Source organism: Ranitomeya imitator, chromosome 2, assembly GCF_032444005.1.
Source record: "Ranitomeya imitator isolate aRanImi1 chromosome 2, aRanImi1.pri, whole genome shotgun sequence".
Lineage (NCBI taxonomy): Eukaryota > Metazoa > Chordata > Amphibia > Anura > Dendrobatidae > Ranitomeya > Ranitomeya imitator.
The window spans coordinates 488,162,507-488,176,079 of NC_091283.1; the positions used below are offsets into that span (position 1 = coordinate 488,162,507).

The window sequence follows — 13,573 nt, forward strand, 5'->3', positions numbered from 1 at the left end:
GAGGAGAACATAATTTTACCTCTATACAAGTCACTAGTTCGACCCAACTGCATGCCGTATGGATTACCAATATCTGCACATTAATGTCACGTGTTACTACATTTGGCTCCTCCATGTGATAGAGGATCATTAGGTCACTTGCCTCCTCTATGATGGGGAATCTCAGACAGTCCACTGCTTCCTGAACTGGAGATTAAGACCTTACTGGGGACATGGTCAACAACTGGGACTGGGGAGACTACTGCGGCAGTTGTAGTAGTGTGGACTGTCCTGAGGGCAAAACAGTAATGATTTGTGGTGTCTGGCATCAAGACTAATCATACTGGCTTCTTTTGAAGAATTATGATGCCTGGTCACTTTTACCACACAATAAGTGTCATTAACACACAGTCGATATGCTGAAGCATTGCCAATTCAGGGGAAATACAAAGTACTATAACACGTCAAATCTAGACTGAAGACAATAACACAGCCAAAGTATTCTTATTTCTTTCTTTTTATTAATGAAAATCCTGAAATTTGAGAACCAAGGGTGTGCACTCTCTTTAGGTTACATCTTGGCCTTGTGGTGTAACAGAGGAGGCACAGATTGGTTAGGATGCTGTGCGAGTCAACTCCATATCAGAGTCAAGTGACAGAACACCAATCACAATACAGAGAACCAAGACTGCATGTCTTATGGATTACCAATATCTGCACATTAATGTCATGTGTTACTACATTTGGCTCCTCCATGTGATAGAGGATCGTTATGTCACTTGCCTCCTCTGATGGGGAATCTCGGACAGTCCACTGCTTCCTTTACTGGAGATTAAGATCTTACTGGGGACATGGACAACAACTGGGACTGGGGAGACTACTGCGGCAGTTGTAGTAGTGTGGACTGTCCTGGAGGCAAGTATGTCACATTACGGGACCGAGATAATTGGTATGCGATGTCTTCAGCAGCTTCCAGCTTGCGCAGCTCAATCAATCCGTCCCCGACTTCTGCCAACGATGTTGCAATCAGCTCAGCTGCCTTAGAGTCTCCTTCAGCGGAAATAATGGCAGCCTTTTTCTGTTGCTCAGCCTATAAATAAAGGAAGTAGAGATTAAATTATGTACAAAGTTAGTTGCTGCAGGTTTACATGTCAGATACAGAAGGAAGTTTCCAAGGCCATAAATCAAAATGGCTACTGTACTGTCTCCATGGTAAACGCAGCTATCCTATGCCATGGGATCCAGTCTACCCAAAGGCAAACAATCTTTAATCATCTCAGATTGTACAGGGCACATGAAATAATTAAAATTAATAAATTCTGGATCTCCCTGCAGATCTCTCCATTTACTGATACACCCCATAAGTTTGTTTCCCCATCCCTAACCAGGACCTTCCTTAGATTTAAAAACACACAGTATGAGACAACTGTAGAAGGGTCAACGATAATTAGTGTAGCCCGGTATTGCAGCTTAGTCAAAGACTGAAGTCACGTCCGCATTCGGTGGTCTGTGACTACTGTGAATGGTGATAGTGATGCAGGAGTTGCAGTTCGCACATGCCATCTTCATATGGATGACCTACGTCTACATTCAACTTCTTCCAGCTGCAATCTTTAGGCTGGTGGAAAACCCCTGTTCTGGTGATCAGTGAGGGACATGCACAGATATAGCAGTTTGAGCAAATAGTTAAAAGCTTGTTGAAGCTGAAACAGCTTAAGGGGTCTTTTCCTACTTCCTGTATAGACCATGTACAACACATGACCCCGGCAATTATTCATTGACCTCAATGGTCACACGACAGCTTCACCGCTGAGGTCAGCGATTGGGAGTAGGGGTCATGACAATTATGCCTGGCACATGAGTGCAGCATGGCTGTTGTGAAACACTTTAGTGCCAGGGGATTCGAGAAAGGCAAGTATAGTGGGGTATTTTTTTTTTTTACCAAGTTCACTTTGGCAAAATTCTTAAAAATCCAGACAGTCCCTTAAATTGAGCAGGCATATACATCCCCATAAAAGTCTTTACCTTCTCCACGATGAACCGGGCTCTCTCCGCCTCCTGCTGGGCCACTTGTTTGGCTTCTACAGCTTCTGTGAACTCTTTACCAAATGTCAAGTGAGTCTATGAAGAAGAAGAAGAAGATTACCCAAGGTACTTACTGTACATAGAGCCAGGACACTTCCCAAGAAGAATGATAAGATATAATCGAGTTAAAAAAAAAAAGGAAGTAAAACTCCCAACAAAAGCCCTCAGCAGAACAGAGGTTCCTTTTACACAATATAAGCTTACCAGAATGGATTGCACTATTGATACAATGTGCTAAGTATTGTGACATCTGCTCCACCTGTTAAAGTCAGTGGTTTTCTGCTGACACTGACCAGGCTAATTTAGGGAACCTTGAACCTGCTGTAGCAAGTAATCACGGCACCACAAAGGGGAGCACTGAGCGAGTGCAGGGATTCCCTGCATGTGTTGCAGCTGTCTAACAGCCGCGAGAAGTGCAGCCGCAGGGACTCAAGCATGCTAAAGACACTGTTAGCACTTGAGCATGCTTAGATAACACCTTATCTAAGCACATTTGCTTATCACAAGTCAGCATCATACAGGGAGAAGTACACCACCCAGTGAAAACGAATAACACTCACCTTGACTTCTTAACTCATTAGGCGCCAAATATCTCTGCAATGGAGAGGCGAAATGTAACCCCTTCACCCCCTTGCCCGTTTTCACTTTCATGACCAGGCCAATTCTGACCACTGTCACTTTATGAGATAACTCTGAAACTCTAATGGATTTCACAGATTAGGAGATTGTTTTTTCTCGAGACATATTGTACTTCAGGATTAGTGGTAAAATTTGCACGGTATGACTTGCGCTTATTTATGGGGGAAAAAAAATAAAAATAAATTATTTCTCCCGAATACACCGATACCCCATATGTGGAGGAAAACTACTATTTGGGCGCACGGCAGGGCTTGGAAGGGAAGGAGCATCACTTGACTTTTTGAATGCAAAATTTTCTGGAATCAATTGTAGACGCCATCTTGTGTGTGGAGAGTCCTTGATGCACATAAAAAGTGGAAACCCCGACAAATGACCCCATTTTGGGAATTAGACTCATCAAGGAACTTATCTAGATGTGTGCTGAGCATCTTAACACCCAGATGCCTCACAAAAGTGTATAAAGTTAAGCTGTGAAAAAAAAAAAAAAAAAAAAAAAAAAAAAAAAAAAAAAAAAAAACTTTCCCACAAAAATGTTTTTAGCCTTAACTTATTTTATTTTCACAAGGGCAATGGGAGAAATTGCACCATACGATTTGTTAGGCAATTTCTCCTGAGTGCCCGATACCCCATTTTTTTCTCAGAGTCTCTCTCTCTCATCCCCGGAACAGAAAGTAGGAATTCTATGCCCAATAAACCAAAACGGATCCAGCAAAAAAAAAAAAAACATCCGGCGCATCAGTTATTCACAATTTGCACTGGATCCTTCAAAAAAAAAAAAAATAAAAATAGATGGATTATGCCTGATGGCAAAAAAAGCTGGTGTGTGAAAGCAGCATAAGCCACATGGCGATACTCAGGAGACGGAGTGCTATTTGCCTCCTGGAGCGCAGATTATCCTTGAATAACAGGCCCTCGTACCAGAACAGACGGAAACAACATCGCAAATAATCACATCATGTACTACAGACATGGGTGAGTATTTCTGCTGTTAAACATGACACATTGCAGATCATTAATCTGTCTCCATCAATTGACACCTACAGAAATTTCTGTTTTAAGCAGGGGATTAACATTCTCACCCGTACAACAGACTGATAAATTTACCTTGATCAAGGACCTTTTTTTATTCTGTAGGAAAATTGTCCTACAGGTCCTGCATATCCAGCCGTAGGTTATGTCCTCCTTGGAACAAACAGAACATAGGGTCTTTCAAGATCTGATGGATCTTCTTCAGGGAGCTGATTCGACCACAGGTAGGCCAAGATTCCCTCATAAAAATAGATCTACTGTCTCCCCATCTTTCTCTATTGTACCAGCTGTAAAGATTTTTTTCGATATGGTGAAACAGGACATTGAAGCGTTACCCCTAAGATCATGCCCTACATTTAATCTAACATTTCAGGAGCGGCAGGCTTTATCTGCCTTGCGAGGTAACAACAAGTTTCTAATTAGGGAAGCAGATAAGGGGGGTAATGTCGTTTTATGGCCTCATGACATGTACCTTGAAGAAGCCCATAGACAGCTGGATAACCAACGGTTTTACCAGAAACTTCCCTATAATCCTACGGAGATTTTCGCCAGTAAACTGAGAACCCTGATCGATAGAGCTTTTGAACTGGGAGTCATCAGTGCTAGTGAACAGAATTTTATTTGTGTAGATGAACCAATAACGTCTACGTTCTATTTACTACCCAAAGTTCACAAAAACCTGACTAAACCTCCGGGTCGGCCAATTGTGTCTAGTATTGGCAGCCTTTGTGAGAGGGCGTGCACGTACATTGACTTTTTTCTCCAGCCACTTGTGTTAAAACTACCTTCGTATATTAGAGATTCGTCACATTTTATTAATACGTATAAGGGTACTACTCCATCACCAGGTGAGATCATGGTCACCTGTGACGTGGAAAGCCTTTACTCAAATATTAACCATGATGATGGTTTACAGGCAGTTTTGTTTTTTCTAGACAAACAAGTGAACTCGGACAGAATGCACGATTCCTTTATCATTGATTTATTGGATTTTGTTTTGAGACAATTTTTTCTTATTTGACAGGTCTTTCTTCAAATATCCGGCGTAGCTGTGGGGGCTCGCTGTGCCCCGGCTTTCGTAAATTTGTTTTTAGGGTGGTGGGAATCCACGGTCGTCTATGTTTCAAGCCAGTTCAACAACAAGGTACGCCATTGGTCGCGATTCATATTCATATACTGCCTCTGTACAAATCCCTAGTTAGACCGCACATGGAGTACTGTGTCCAGTTTTGGGCACCGGTGCTCAGGAAGGATATAATGGAACTAGAGAGAGTACAAAGGAGGGCAACAACATTAATAAAGGGGATGGGAGAACTACAATACCCAGATAGATTAGCGAAATTAGGATTATTTAGTCTAGAAAAAAAGACGACTGAGGGGCGATCTAATAACCATGTATAAGTATATAAGGGGACAATACAAATATCTCGCTGAGGATCTGTTTATACCAAGGAAGGTGACGGGCACGAGGGGGCATTCTTTGCGTCTGGAGGAGAGAAGGTTTTTCCACCAACATAGAAGAGGATTCTTTACTGTTAGGGCAGTGAGAATCTGGAATTGCTTGCCTGAGGAGGTGGTGATAGCGAACTCAGTCGAGGGGTTCAAGAGAGGCCTGGATGTCTTCCTGGAGCAGAACAATATTGTATCATACAATTATTAGGTTCTGTAGAAGGACGTAGATCTGGAGATTTATTATGATGGAATATAGGCTGAACTGGATGGACAAATGTCTTTTTTCGGCCTTACTATGTTACTATGTCATAGACGACATTTTCTTCATTTGGTCAGGTTCTCCAGAGGAATGTATGGAGTTTTTGGATTTGCTCAATCATAATCCCTTTAATATTTTTTTGACCCACCAGTTTTCTTCTGTTGCAGTTTATTTTTTAGACCTTGAGGTCAAGTGTCAAGACGGCATTCTGTCCACCTGCCTATATTGAAAACCTACAGCGGTTAATAGTTTGCTGGAGTATCGCAGCTTTCACCCTGGACACACGAAAGATGGAATTCCAAGAGGCCAGTTCCTTAGGACAAGACGTAACCGTACAAGTGACGAAGACTTTCGAAAGGAAGCACATGATCTCACAGAAAGATTTAAAATGAGAAATTATCCCAGGAAGTGCATATCTCGAGCATATCAGGGAGCCAAGTCTAAGTCACAGGATGTCCTACTTGTCCCCAAAAAGAAAAAAACGGACAATTTTGCACGCTTTATTACAGGATACCACACTCAGTGGGATCAGGTAAGAAACATCTTAAATAACCATTGGAGAATATTAACTACGGATACACAAACGGCGCAAGTAATTAGCCCACGACCCTTGGTGACGGCTAGAAGGGCCCCAAATTTTAGGGACATGCTCATGAGGAGCCACTACTCCAGGCCCACCATTAGACTCAATCGTGGTATCATACTTAGAGGTTCGTTCCCATGTGGAGATTGTACGGTATGTCCATATATGCATCCCACTCGTGAGTTTCATTAACCCACTTGATCAGAGGACTTATAAATTGAAATCTTATATCAACTGTAAAACCTCTAATGTTATTTATGCCATCATTTGTCCCTGCCCTCGTGTATACGTAGGGCAAACTTCACAAGGGTTAAGACGAAGGATTCAGGGACATTTCTCTACGATCAACAGCAGCTGCTGACAAGCGGAAAGGTAAAACATTAAAGGGAAGGTACCGCGTTTGTAGGTCATTAATAAATCACTGTAACGTAGCATAACATGCTGCTATAAGCAAGTTTGAAATGCATGTGAAACAGATATCATGTGTTATATGAGTTTAAAGAATGCACTGGGGGCTGACATCTTGGTTTTGCAGCAGTAGCAGGGCCCTATCAGTGTCAGATTACGGCACCCCATGGACATAGGAGATAATAGACAGGCGCGGACCCAATCTAACATTGCAGCAGCATTAGCAGTGAGCTGGGCTGCACAACTCACTGCTGTAGGTGTGACTAGCTGCCATTTTATTATAGCCCTGTGCTCTCTATCACAGGACAGAAGAAGCCCTCACTGCTAGAGTTGAGCGACCTTGACCTTTTTAGAGTCGAGCCGGGTTTCGCGAAACCCGACTATCTCAAAAGTCGGGTCGAGTGAAATCGGCCGATTATGACGTAAAGTCGGGATCGACCGAAACACGAAACCCAATGCAAGTCAATGGGGCAGCATAGTCGGCAGTGAGTGGGGGCCAGGAAAACACCTAGAGTGCCCATTTTAATGTCAAAACCATCCATTCTTCTTAATGAAGCTTGTCAAGCGTAATTTACCTTATAATAATTGGAAGGCATTTGAAATTGGGGGTCATTTGGCTAAAGTTGTGGTGGGTAGGGCTGGTTCAAGTAATTAGTGGGCCCAGGAAATCTGGACCACGTCACGGCAGTGGAGCAGGGAGAGGTAAGTATTTCAACTTTGCAAGTGCTGTGAACCTGAGCAAGCAGGGGGGGCCCACTCGTTGGCATTGGCACTGGCACAGGGCCCCTCAAAGTACAGCGGTGTGTTTGCACGGCGGGGGCGCCTCCCACCGGCAGCAACACTTTTGCGTACTATGAGAGGCCCTGTGCCAGTGACGTCGCCAACTAGTATTCCTCCCCCCACCTGATGAAGGAACCTGCACTTTCATCTGCACCTTCCTCTTTGTCCCCGTGTAAGGTGGTATGGTATGCGGGAAGAGCAACCTGACTTTCAGCAGGGTCACAATGTTGTTGTGTAGCGTGCACGGGGAGTGTTGCGTTATGGGTCAATGTACCAGCAGACTCATCTATCACTGGCTGGGCAATGGGCAGGATGAGGAGGAAACACAGATATAGGCCCAAAGAATAAAGTTGGCTAAATGCAGTTCAAAATTGGTAACACAGGAATAACCAGGGGGCATTGCAGTGGAGGACAACTGGAATGAGAGGCAGACACCGATAGTAGGCCCCAACCCAACTAGTAGGCCAAATGCAGTCTAACATTAACAACTACTTAACGAGCGCCTGAAAACGGAATTTCAGGACAGGAAACCAGGAGAACAGCAAGGAGCGGCAGACACTGTTAGTAGTCCCCAAACCAACTAGTACGCCAAATGCAGTTGTTCCATTTAACCACAATTTAATGAGAGCCTGAAGATAGAAGCTCAGGAAAGGCAACCTGGAGAACACCTTGGAGTGGAACACACCATCTCTCTCCACCCCATACCCATTTTGTAGGCCTAATGCAGTGTAGTTTTCTACAACTACTAAACGAGAGTCGGAAGACCGAAGCAATGGCAAGGAAACCTGGGGAACACCTTGGAGTGTAACACACCCTCTCTCTACACCACGGAAGGGCTGATTCTTAGGAAGGAAGGCTGTCGGAAAGAAGCAGGGCGCGTCCGAGGGTGATTATATTCTTATTAGGTATATACTCACCCTCGGACGCGCCCTGCTTCTTTATTTGTAATGAATGTTTATTTGCAATGTGGTTTTGACTTACTCTATTTTTTTGGTAAATAATGATTTTATTTTTTTCATTGTTTTGCATCTTCTTGGCAATAATATAAAGAAGACGCGACAGGACAACACTCGGTGGATGCCATATCTGTGTTTTAAATTGAAAAAAACTTTCAGTTAACTACTTGCAGGAGAAAGTTATTGTAGCTGGTGGCCATTTTTAGTACTGTACCAGATTGTTGTAGGTGTTTGTTTTTAATGTTAAAATGTCTGCATTTGATATCTCTCCAGTATTTTCTTTTTTATAAGCAAAATACTTATTTTTATATTTTCTGATGTTGGTTCAAGGGGTACACGGGCAGCAGTAGACAGGTCAGTGGAGGCCTAGTGGAAGGAGAGACCGCAGACAGGCTTTGAAGGCCTAACATAATAAATTGGGCTGGCTGTAGGCAATTTAAAATTGGTTCCAGGGGAACACGGGCAGCAGTGGCCTGGTCAGTGTAGTAGTAGTGGAAAGAACGGGCCACAGACAGGCTTCGAAGGCCTAACATAACAAAAATTGGGATGTAGGCAATTTACAATTGGTTCCAGGGGAACACGGACAGCAGTAGACAGGTCAGTGGAGGCCTAGTGGAAGGAGGGACCGCAGACAGGCTTCGAAGCCCTAACATAATAAATTGGGCTGGCTGTAGGCAATTTAAAATTGGTTCCAGGGGAACCCGGGCAGCAGTAGACAGGTCAGTGGAGGCCTAGTGGAAGGAGGGACCGCAGACAGGCTTCGAAGCCCTAACATAATAAATTGGGCTGGCTGTAGGCAATTTAAAATTGGTTCCAGGGGAACCCGGGCAGCAGTAGACAGGTCAGTGGAGGCCTAGTGGAAGGAGGGACCGCAGACAGGCTTCGAAGCCCTAACATAATAAATTGGGCTGGCTGTAGGCAATTTAAAATTGGTTCCAGGGGAACACGGGCGGCAGTAGCCAGGTCAGTGTAGTAGTAGTGGAAAGAACGGGCCGCAGACAGGCTTCAAAGGCCTAACATAACAAAAATTGGGCTGTAGGCAATTTAAAATTGGTTCCAGGGGAACACGGGCAGCAGTAGACAGGTCAGTGGAGGCCTAGTGGAAGGAGGGACCGCAGACAGGCTTCGAAGCCCTAACATAATAAATTGGGCTGGCTGTAGGCAATTTAAAATTGGTTCCAGGGGAACCCGGGCAGCAGTAGACAGGTCAGTGGAGGCCTAGTGGAAGGAGGGACCGCAGACAGGCTTCGAAGCCCTAACATAATAAATTGGGCTGGCTGTATGCAATTTAAAATTGGTTCCAGGGGAACACGGGCAGCAGTAGACAGGTCAGTGGAGGCCTAGTGGAAGGAGTGACCGCAGACAGGCTTCGAAGGCCTAACATAAGAAAAATGTCAATACAATGGTATTGACAGTGCCAGGCATTGAAGGATGTCAGCGCATAGACTAAACATTGGTGGAGCTGTGAGAGAAAATTTTGCAAGTGGTAGAGCACTGTTTGACCTGGGGGGGGGGGGGGGATTTCGAAATCCAGTTGTGGTTCATTTTAATGAAGGTTAGATCATCTACATTTTGGGTAGCCAGACGAGTCCTTTTTTCTGTTAGTATTGAACCTGCAGCACTGAATACTCTTTCTGATAGGACACTAGCTGCCGGGCAAGCAAGCTCCTGCAATGCATATTCTGCCAATTCTGGCCAGGTGTCTAATTTTGATGCCCAGTAATCAAATGGGAATGACGGTTGAGGGAGAACGTCGATAAGGGATGAAAAATAGTTAGTAACCATACTGGACAAATGTTGTCTCCTGTCACTTTGAATTGATGCTGCAGTACCTGTCCTGTCTGTGGTCATAGCAAAATCACTCCACAACCTGGTCAGAAAACCCCTCTGGCCAACGCCACTTCTGATTTCTGCCCCTCTAACACCTCTGGTCTGCTGGCCCCTGCAGCTCGTGTTAGAACGATCACGGGCGCTGTGTGCAGGGAATGCCAGAAGCAAACAGTCAATAAGAGTTGATTGTTTGGTTGCTAATATTAGTTCCAAGTTCTCATGTGGCATTATATTTTGCAATTTGCCTTTATAGCGAGGATCAAGGAGGCAGGCCAACCAGTAATCGTCATCGTTCATCATTTTTGTTATGCGTGTGTCCCTTTTGAGGATACGTAAGGCATAATCCGCCATGTGGCCCAAAGTTCCAGTTCTCAAATCTGTGGTTGTGCTTGGTTGAGGGGCAGTTTCAGGCAAATCCACGTCACTTGTGTCCCTCAAAAAACCAGAACCCGGCCTTGCTGCGCCAACAATTTCCACTGGCCCCGGAAAAGATTCCTCATTAAAAATATAATCATCCCCATCATCCTCCTCCTCCTGTTCGCCCGCTACCTCGTCCTGTACACTGCCCTGGTCAGACAATGGCTGACTGTCATCAAGGCTTTCCTCTTCCTCAGCTGCAGACGCCTGATCCTTTATGTGCGTCAAACTTTGCATCAGCAGACGCATTAGGGGGATGCTCATGCTTATTATGGCGTTGTCTGCACTAACCAGCCGTGTGCATTCCTCAAAACACTGAAGGACTTGACACATGTCTTGAATCTTCGACCACTGCACACCTGACAACTCCATGTCTGCCATCCTACTGCCTGCCCGTGTATGTGTATCCTCCCACAAAAACATAACAGCCCGCTTCTGTTCACACAGTCTCTGAAGCATGTGCAGTGTTGAGTTCCACCTTGTTGCAACGTCTATGATTAGGCGATGCTGGGGAAGGTTCAAAGAACGCTGATAGGTCTGCATACGGCTGGAGTGTACGGGCGAACGGCGGATGTGTGAGCAAAGTCCACGCACTTTGAGGAGCAGGTCGGATAACCCCGGATAACTTTTCAGGAAGCACTGCACCACCAGGTTTAAGGTGTGAGCCAGGCAAGGAATGTGTTTCAGTTGGGAAAGGGAGATGGCAGCCATGAAATTCCTTCCGTTATCACTCACTACCTTGCCTGCCTCAAGATCTACAGTGCCCAGCCACGACTGCGTTTCTTTCTGCAAGAACTCGGACAGAACTTCAGCGGTGTGTCTGTTGTCGCCCAAACACTTCATAGCCAATACAGCCTGCTGACGTTTGCCAGTAGCTGCCCCATAATGGGAGACCTGGTGTGCAACAGTGGCAGCTGCGGATGGAGTGGTTGTGCGACTGCGGTCTGTGGACGAGGTCTCGCTTCTGCAGGAGGACGAGGAGGAGGAGGAGGGGGTGCGAACGGCTACAGCCAACTGTTTCCTAGACCGTGGGCTAGGCAGAACTGTCCCAAACTTGCTGTCCCCTGTGGACCCTGCATCCACCACATTTACCCAGTGTGCCGTGATGGACACGTAACGTCCCTGGCCATGCCTACTGGTCCATGCATCTGTTGTCAGGTGCACCTTTGTGCTCACACATTGCCTGAGTGCATGGACGATGCGCTCTTTAACATGCTGGTGGAGGGCTGGGATGGCTTTTCTGGAAAAAAGTGTCGACTGGGTAGCTCGAAGCGTGGTACAGCGTAGTCCATCAGGGCTTTGAAAGCTTCGCTTTCAACTAACCGGTAGGGCATCATCTCCAACGAGATTAGTCTAGCTATGTGGGCGTTCAAACCCTGTGTACGCGGATGCGAGGCTAAGTACTTCCTTTTTCTAACCATAGTCTCATGTAGGGTGAGCTGGACTGGAGAGCTGGAGATCGTGGAACTAGCGGGGGTGCCGGTGGACATGGCAGACTGAGAGACGGTGGGAGATGGTATTGTTGCCGCCGGTGCCCTAGATGCAGTGTTTCCTACTACGAAACTGGTGATTCCCTGACCCTGACTGCTTTGGCCTGGCAAAGAAACCTGCACAGATACTGCAGGTGGTGCAGAAAATGGTGGCCCTACACTGCCGGAAGGGATGTTGCGTTGATGACTAGCTTCATTGGCCGAGGGTGCTACAACCTTAAGGGACGTTTGGTAGTTAGTCCAAGCTTGCAAATGCACGGTGGTTAAATGTCTATGCATGCAACCTGTACTGAGACTTTTCAGATTCTGCCCTCTGCTTAAGGTAGTTGAACATTTTTGACAGATGACTTTGCGCTGATCAATTGGATGTGGTTTAAAAAAATGCCAGACTGCACTCTTTCTAGCATCGGATACCTTTTCAGGCATTGCAGACTGAGCTTTAACCGGATGGCCACGCTGTCCTCCAACAGGTTTTGACTTTGCCACGCGTTTTGGGCAAGATACGGGCCCGGCAGATGGAACCTGTTGCGATGTTGATGCCTGCTGCGGCCCCTCCTCCTCCGCTTCAGAACTGCTGCCGCCTGCACCCTGTTCCCCCAATGGCTGCCAATCGGGGTCAAGAACTGGGTCATCTATTACCTCTTCTTGTAGCTCGTGTGCAACTTCGTCTGTGTCACCGTGTCGGTCGGTGGTATAGCGTTCGTGATGGGGCAACATAGTCTCATCAGGGTCTGATTCTTGATCAGCACCCTGCGAGGGCAATGTTGTGGTCTGAGTCAAAGGACCAGCATAGTAGTCTGGCTGTGGCTGTGCATCAGTGCACTCCATGTCAGATTCAACTTGTAATGGGCATGGACTGTTAACTGCTTCACTTTCTAAGCCAGGGACGGTATGTGTAAAGAGCTCCATGGAGTAACCCGTTGTGTCGCCTGCTGCATTCTTCTCTGTTGTTGTTTTTGCTGAAGAGGACAAGGAAGCGACTTGACCCTGACCGTGAACATCCACTAACGACGCGCTGCTTTTACTTTTACCAGTTTCACGAGAGGAGGCAAAAGAGCTAGAGGCTGAGTCAGCAAGATAAGCCAAAACTTGCTCTTGCTGCTCCGGCTTTAAAAGCGGTTTTCCTACTCCCAGAAAAGGGAGCGTTCGAGGCCTTGTGTAGCCAGACGACGAGCCTGGCTCCACAGCTCCAGACTTAGGTGCAATATTTTTTTTCCCACGAACACCTGATGCTCCACCACTACCACTACCCTCATTACCAGCTGACAATGAACGCCCCCGGCCACGACCTCTTCCACCAGACTTCCTCATTTTTTTAAAAACGTTACCAAACTAACGGTATTTGTTGCTGTCACACAACTTACACGGTGAGCTATAACTTCAGTATGATTTAGCTACCCCTTTACAGGTGGGTGAGACCACAACGAAAAATCAGGCACAATGTTACACACTCTGTTGGTGGCAACAAATGAGAGAGATGCCACACACGCAGGACTGTCACTGAAGCGCAAATGTAAATATTAATCTCCCACTGGTTTTTTTTTTTTTTTTTTAACAGGGAGACTTTAGAAAAAAAATAATAATAAAAAAAAAATGATTTTTTAAGGAAGAATTTATAAACCAAATAAAATGAAATGATTGTTTCAGGGAGAATTTAGAAAACAAA

General features: G+C 45.6%; 1 protein-coding gene across 1 annotated transcript in view; it reads right to left on the reverse strand.

Moving 5' to 3' along the window:
• Positions 1-478: 478 nt before the first annotated feature.
• PHB1 (prohibitin 1) overlaps positions 479-13,573 on the reverse strand; it is a 31,385-nt gene continuing 18,290 nt past the window's right edge. The window contains exons 6-7 of the mRNA XM_069751421.1: positions 2,005-2,100; positions 479-1,069 (exon numbers count right to left, since the gene is read on the reverse strand). Of these exons, the coding sequence (XP_069607522.1) occupies positions 857-1,069; positions 2,005-2,100 (309 nt within the window). The 3' untranslated portion in view covers positions 479-856. The remainder of the gene's footprint in view (positions 1,070-2,004; positions 2,101-13,573) is intronic.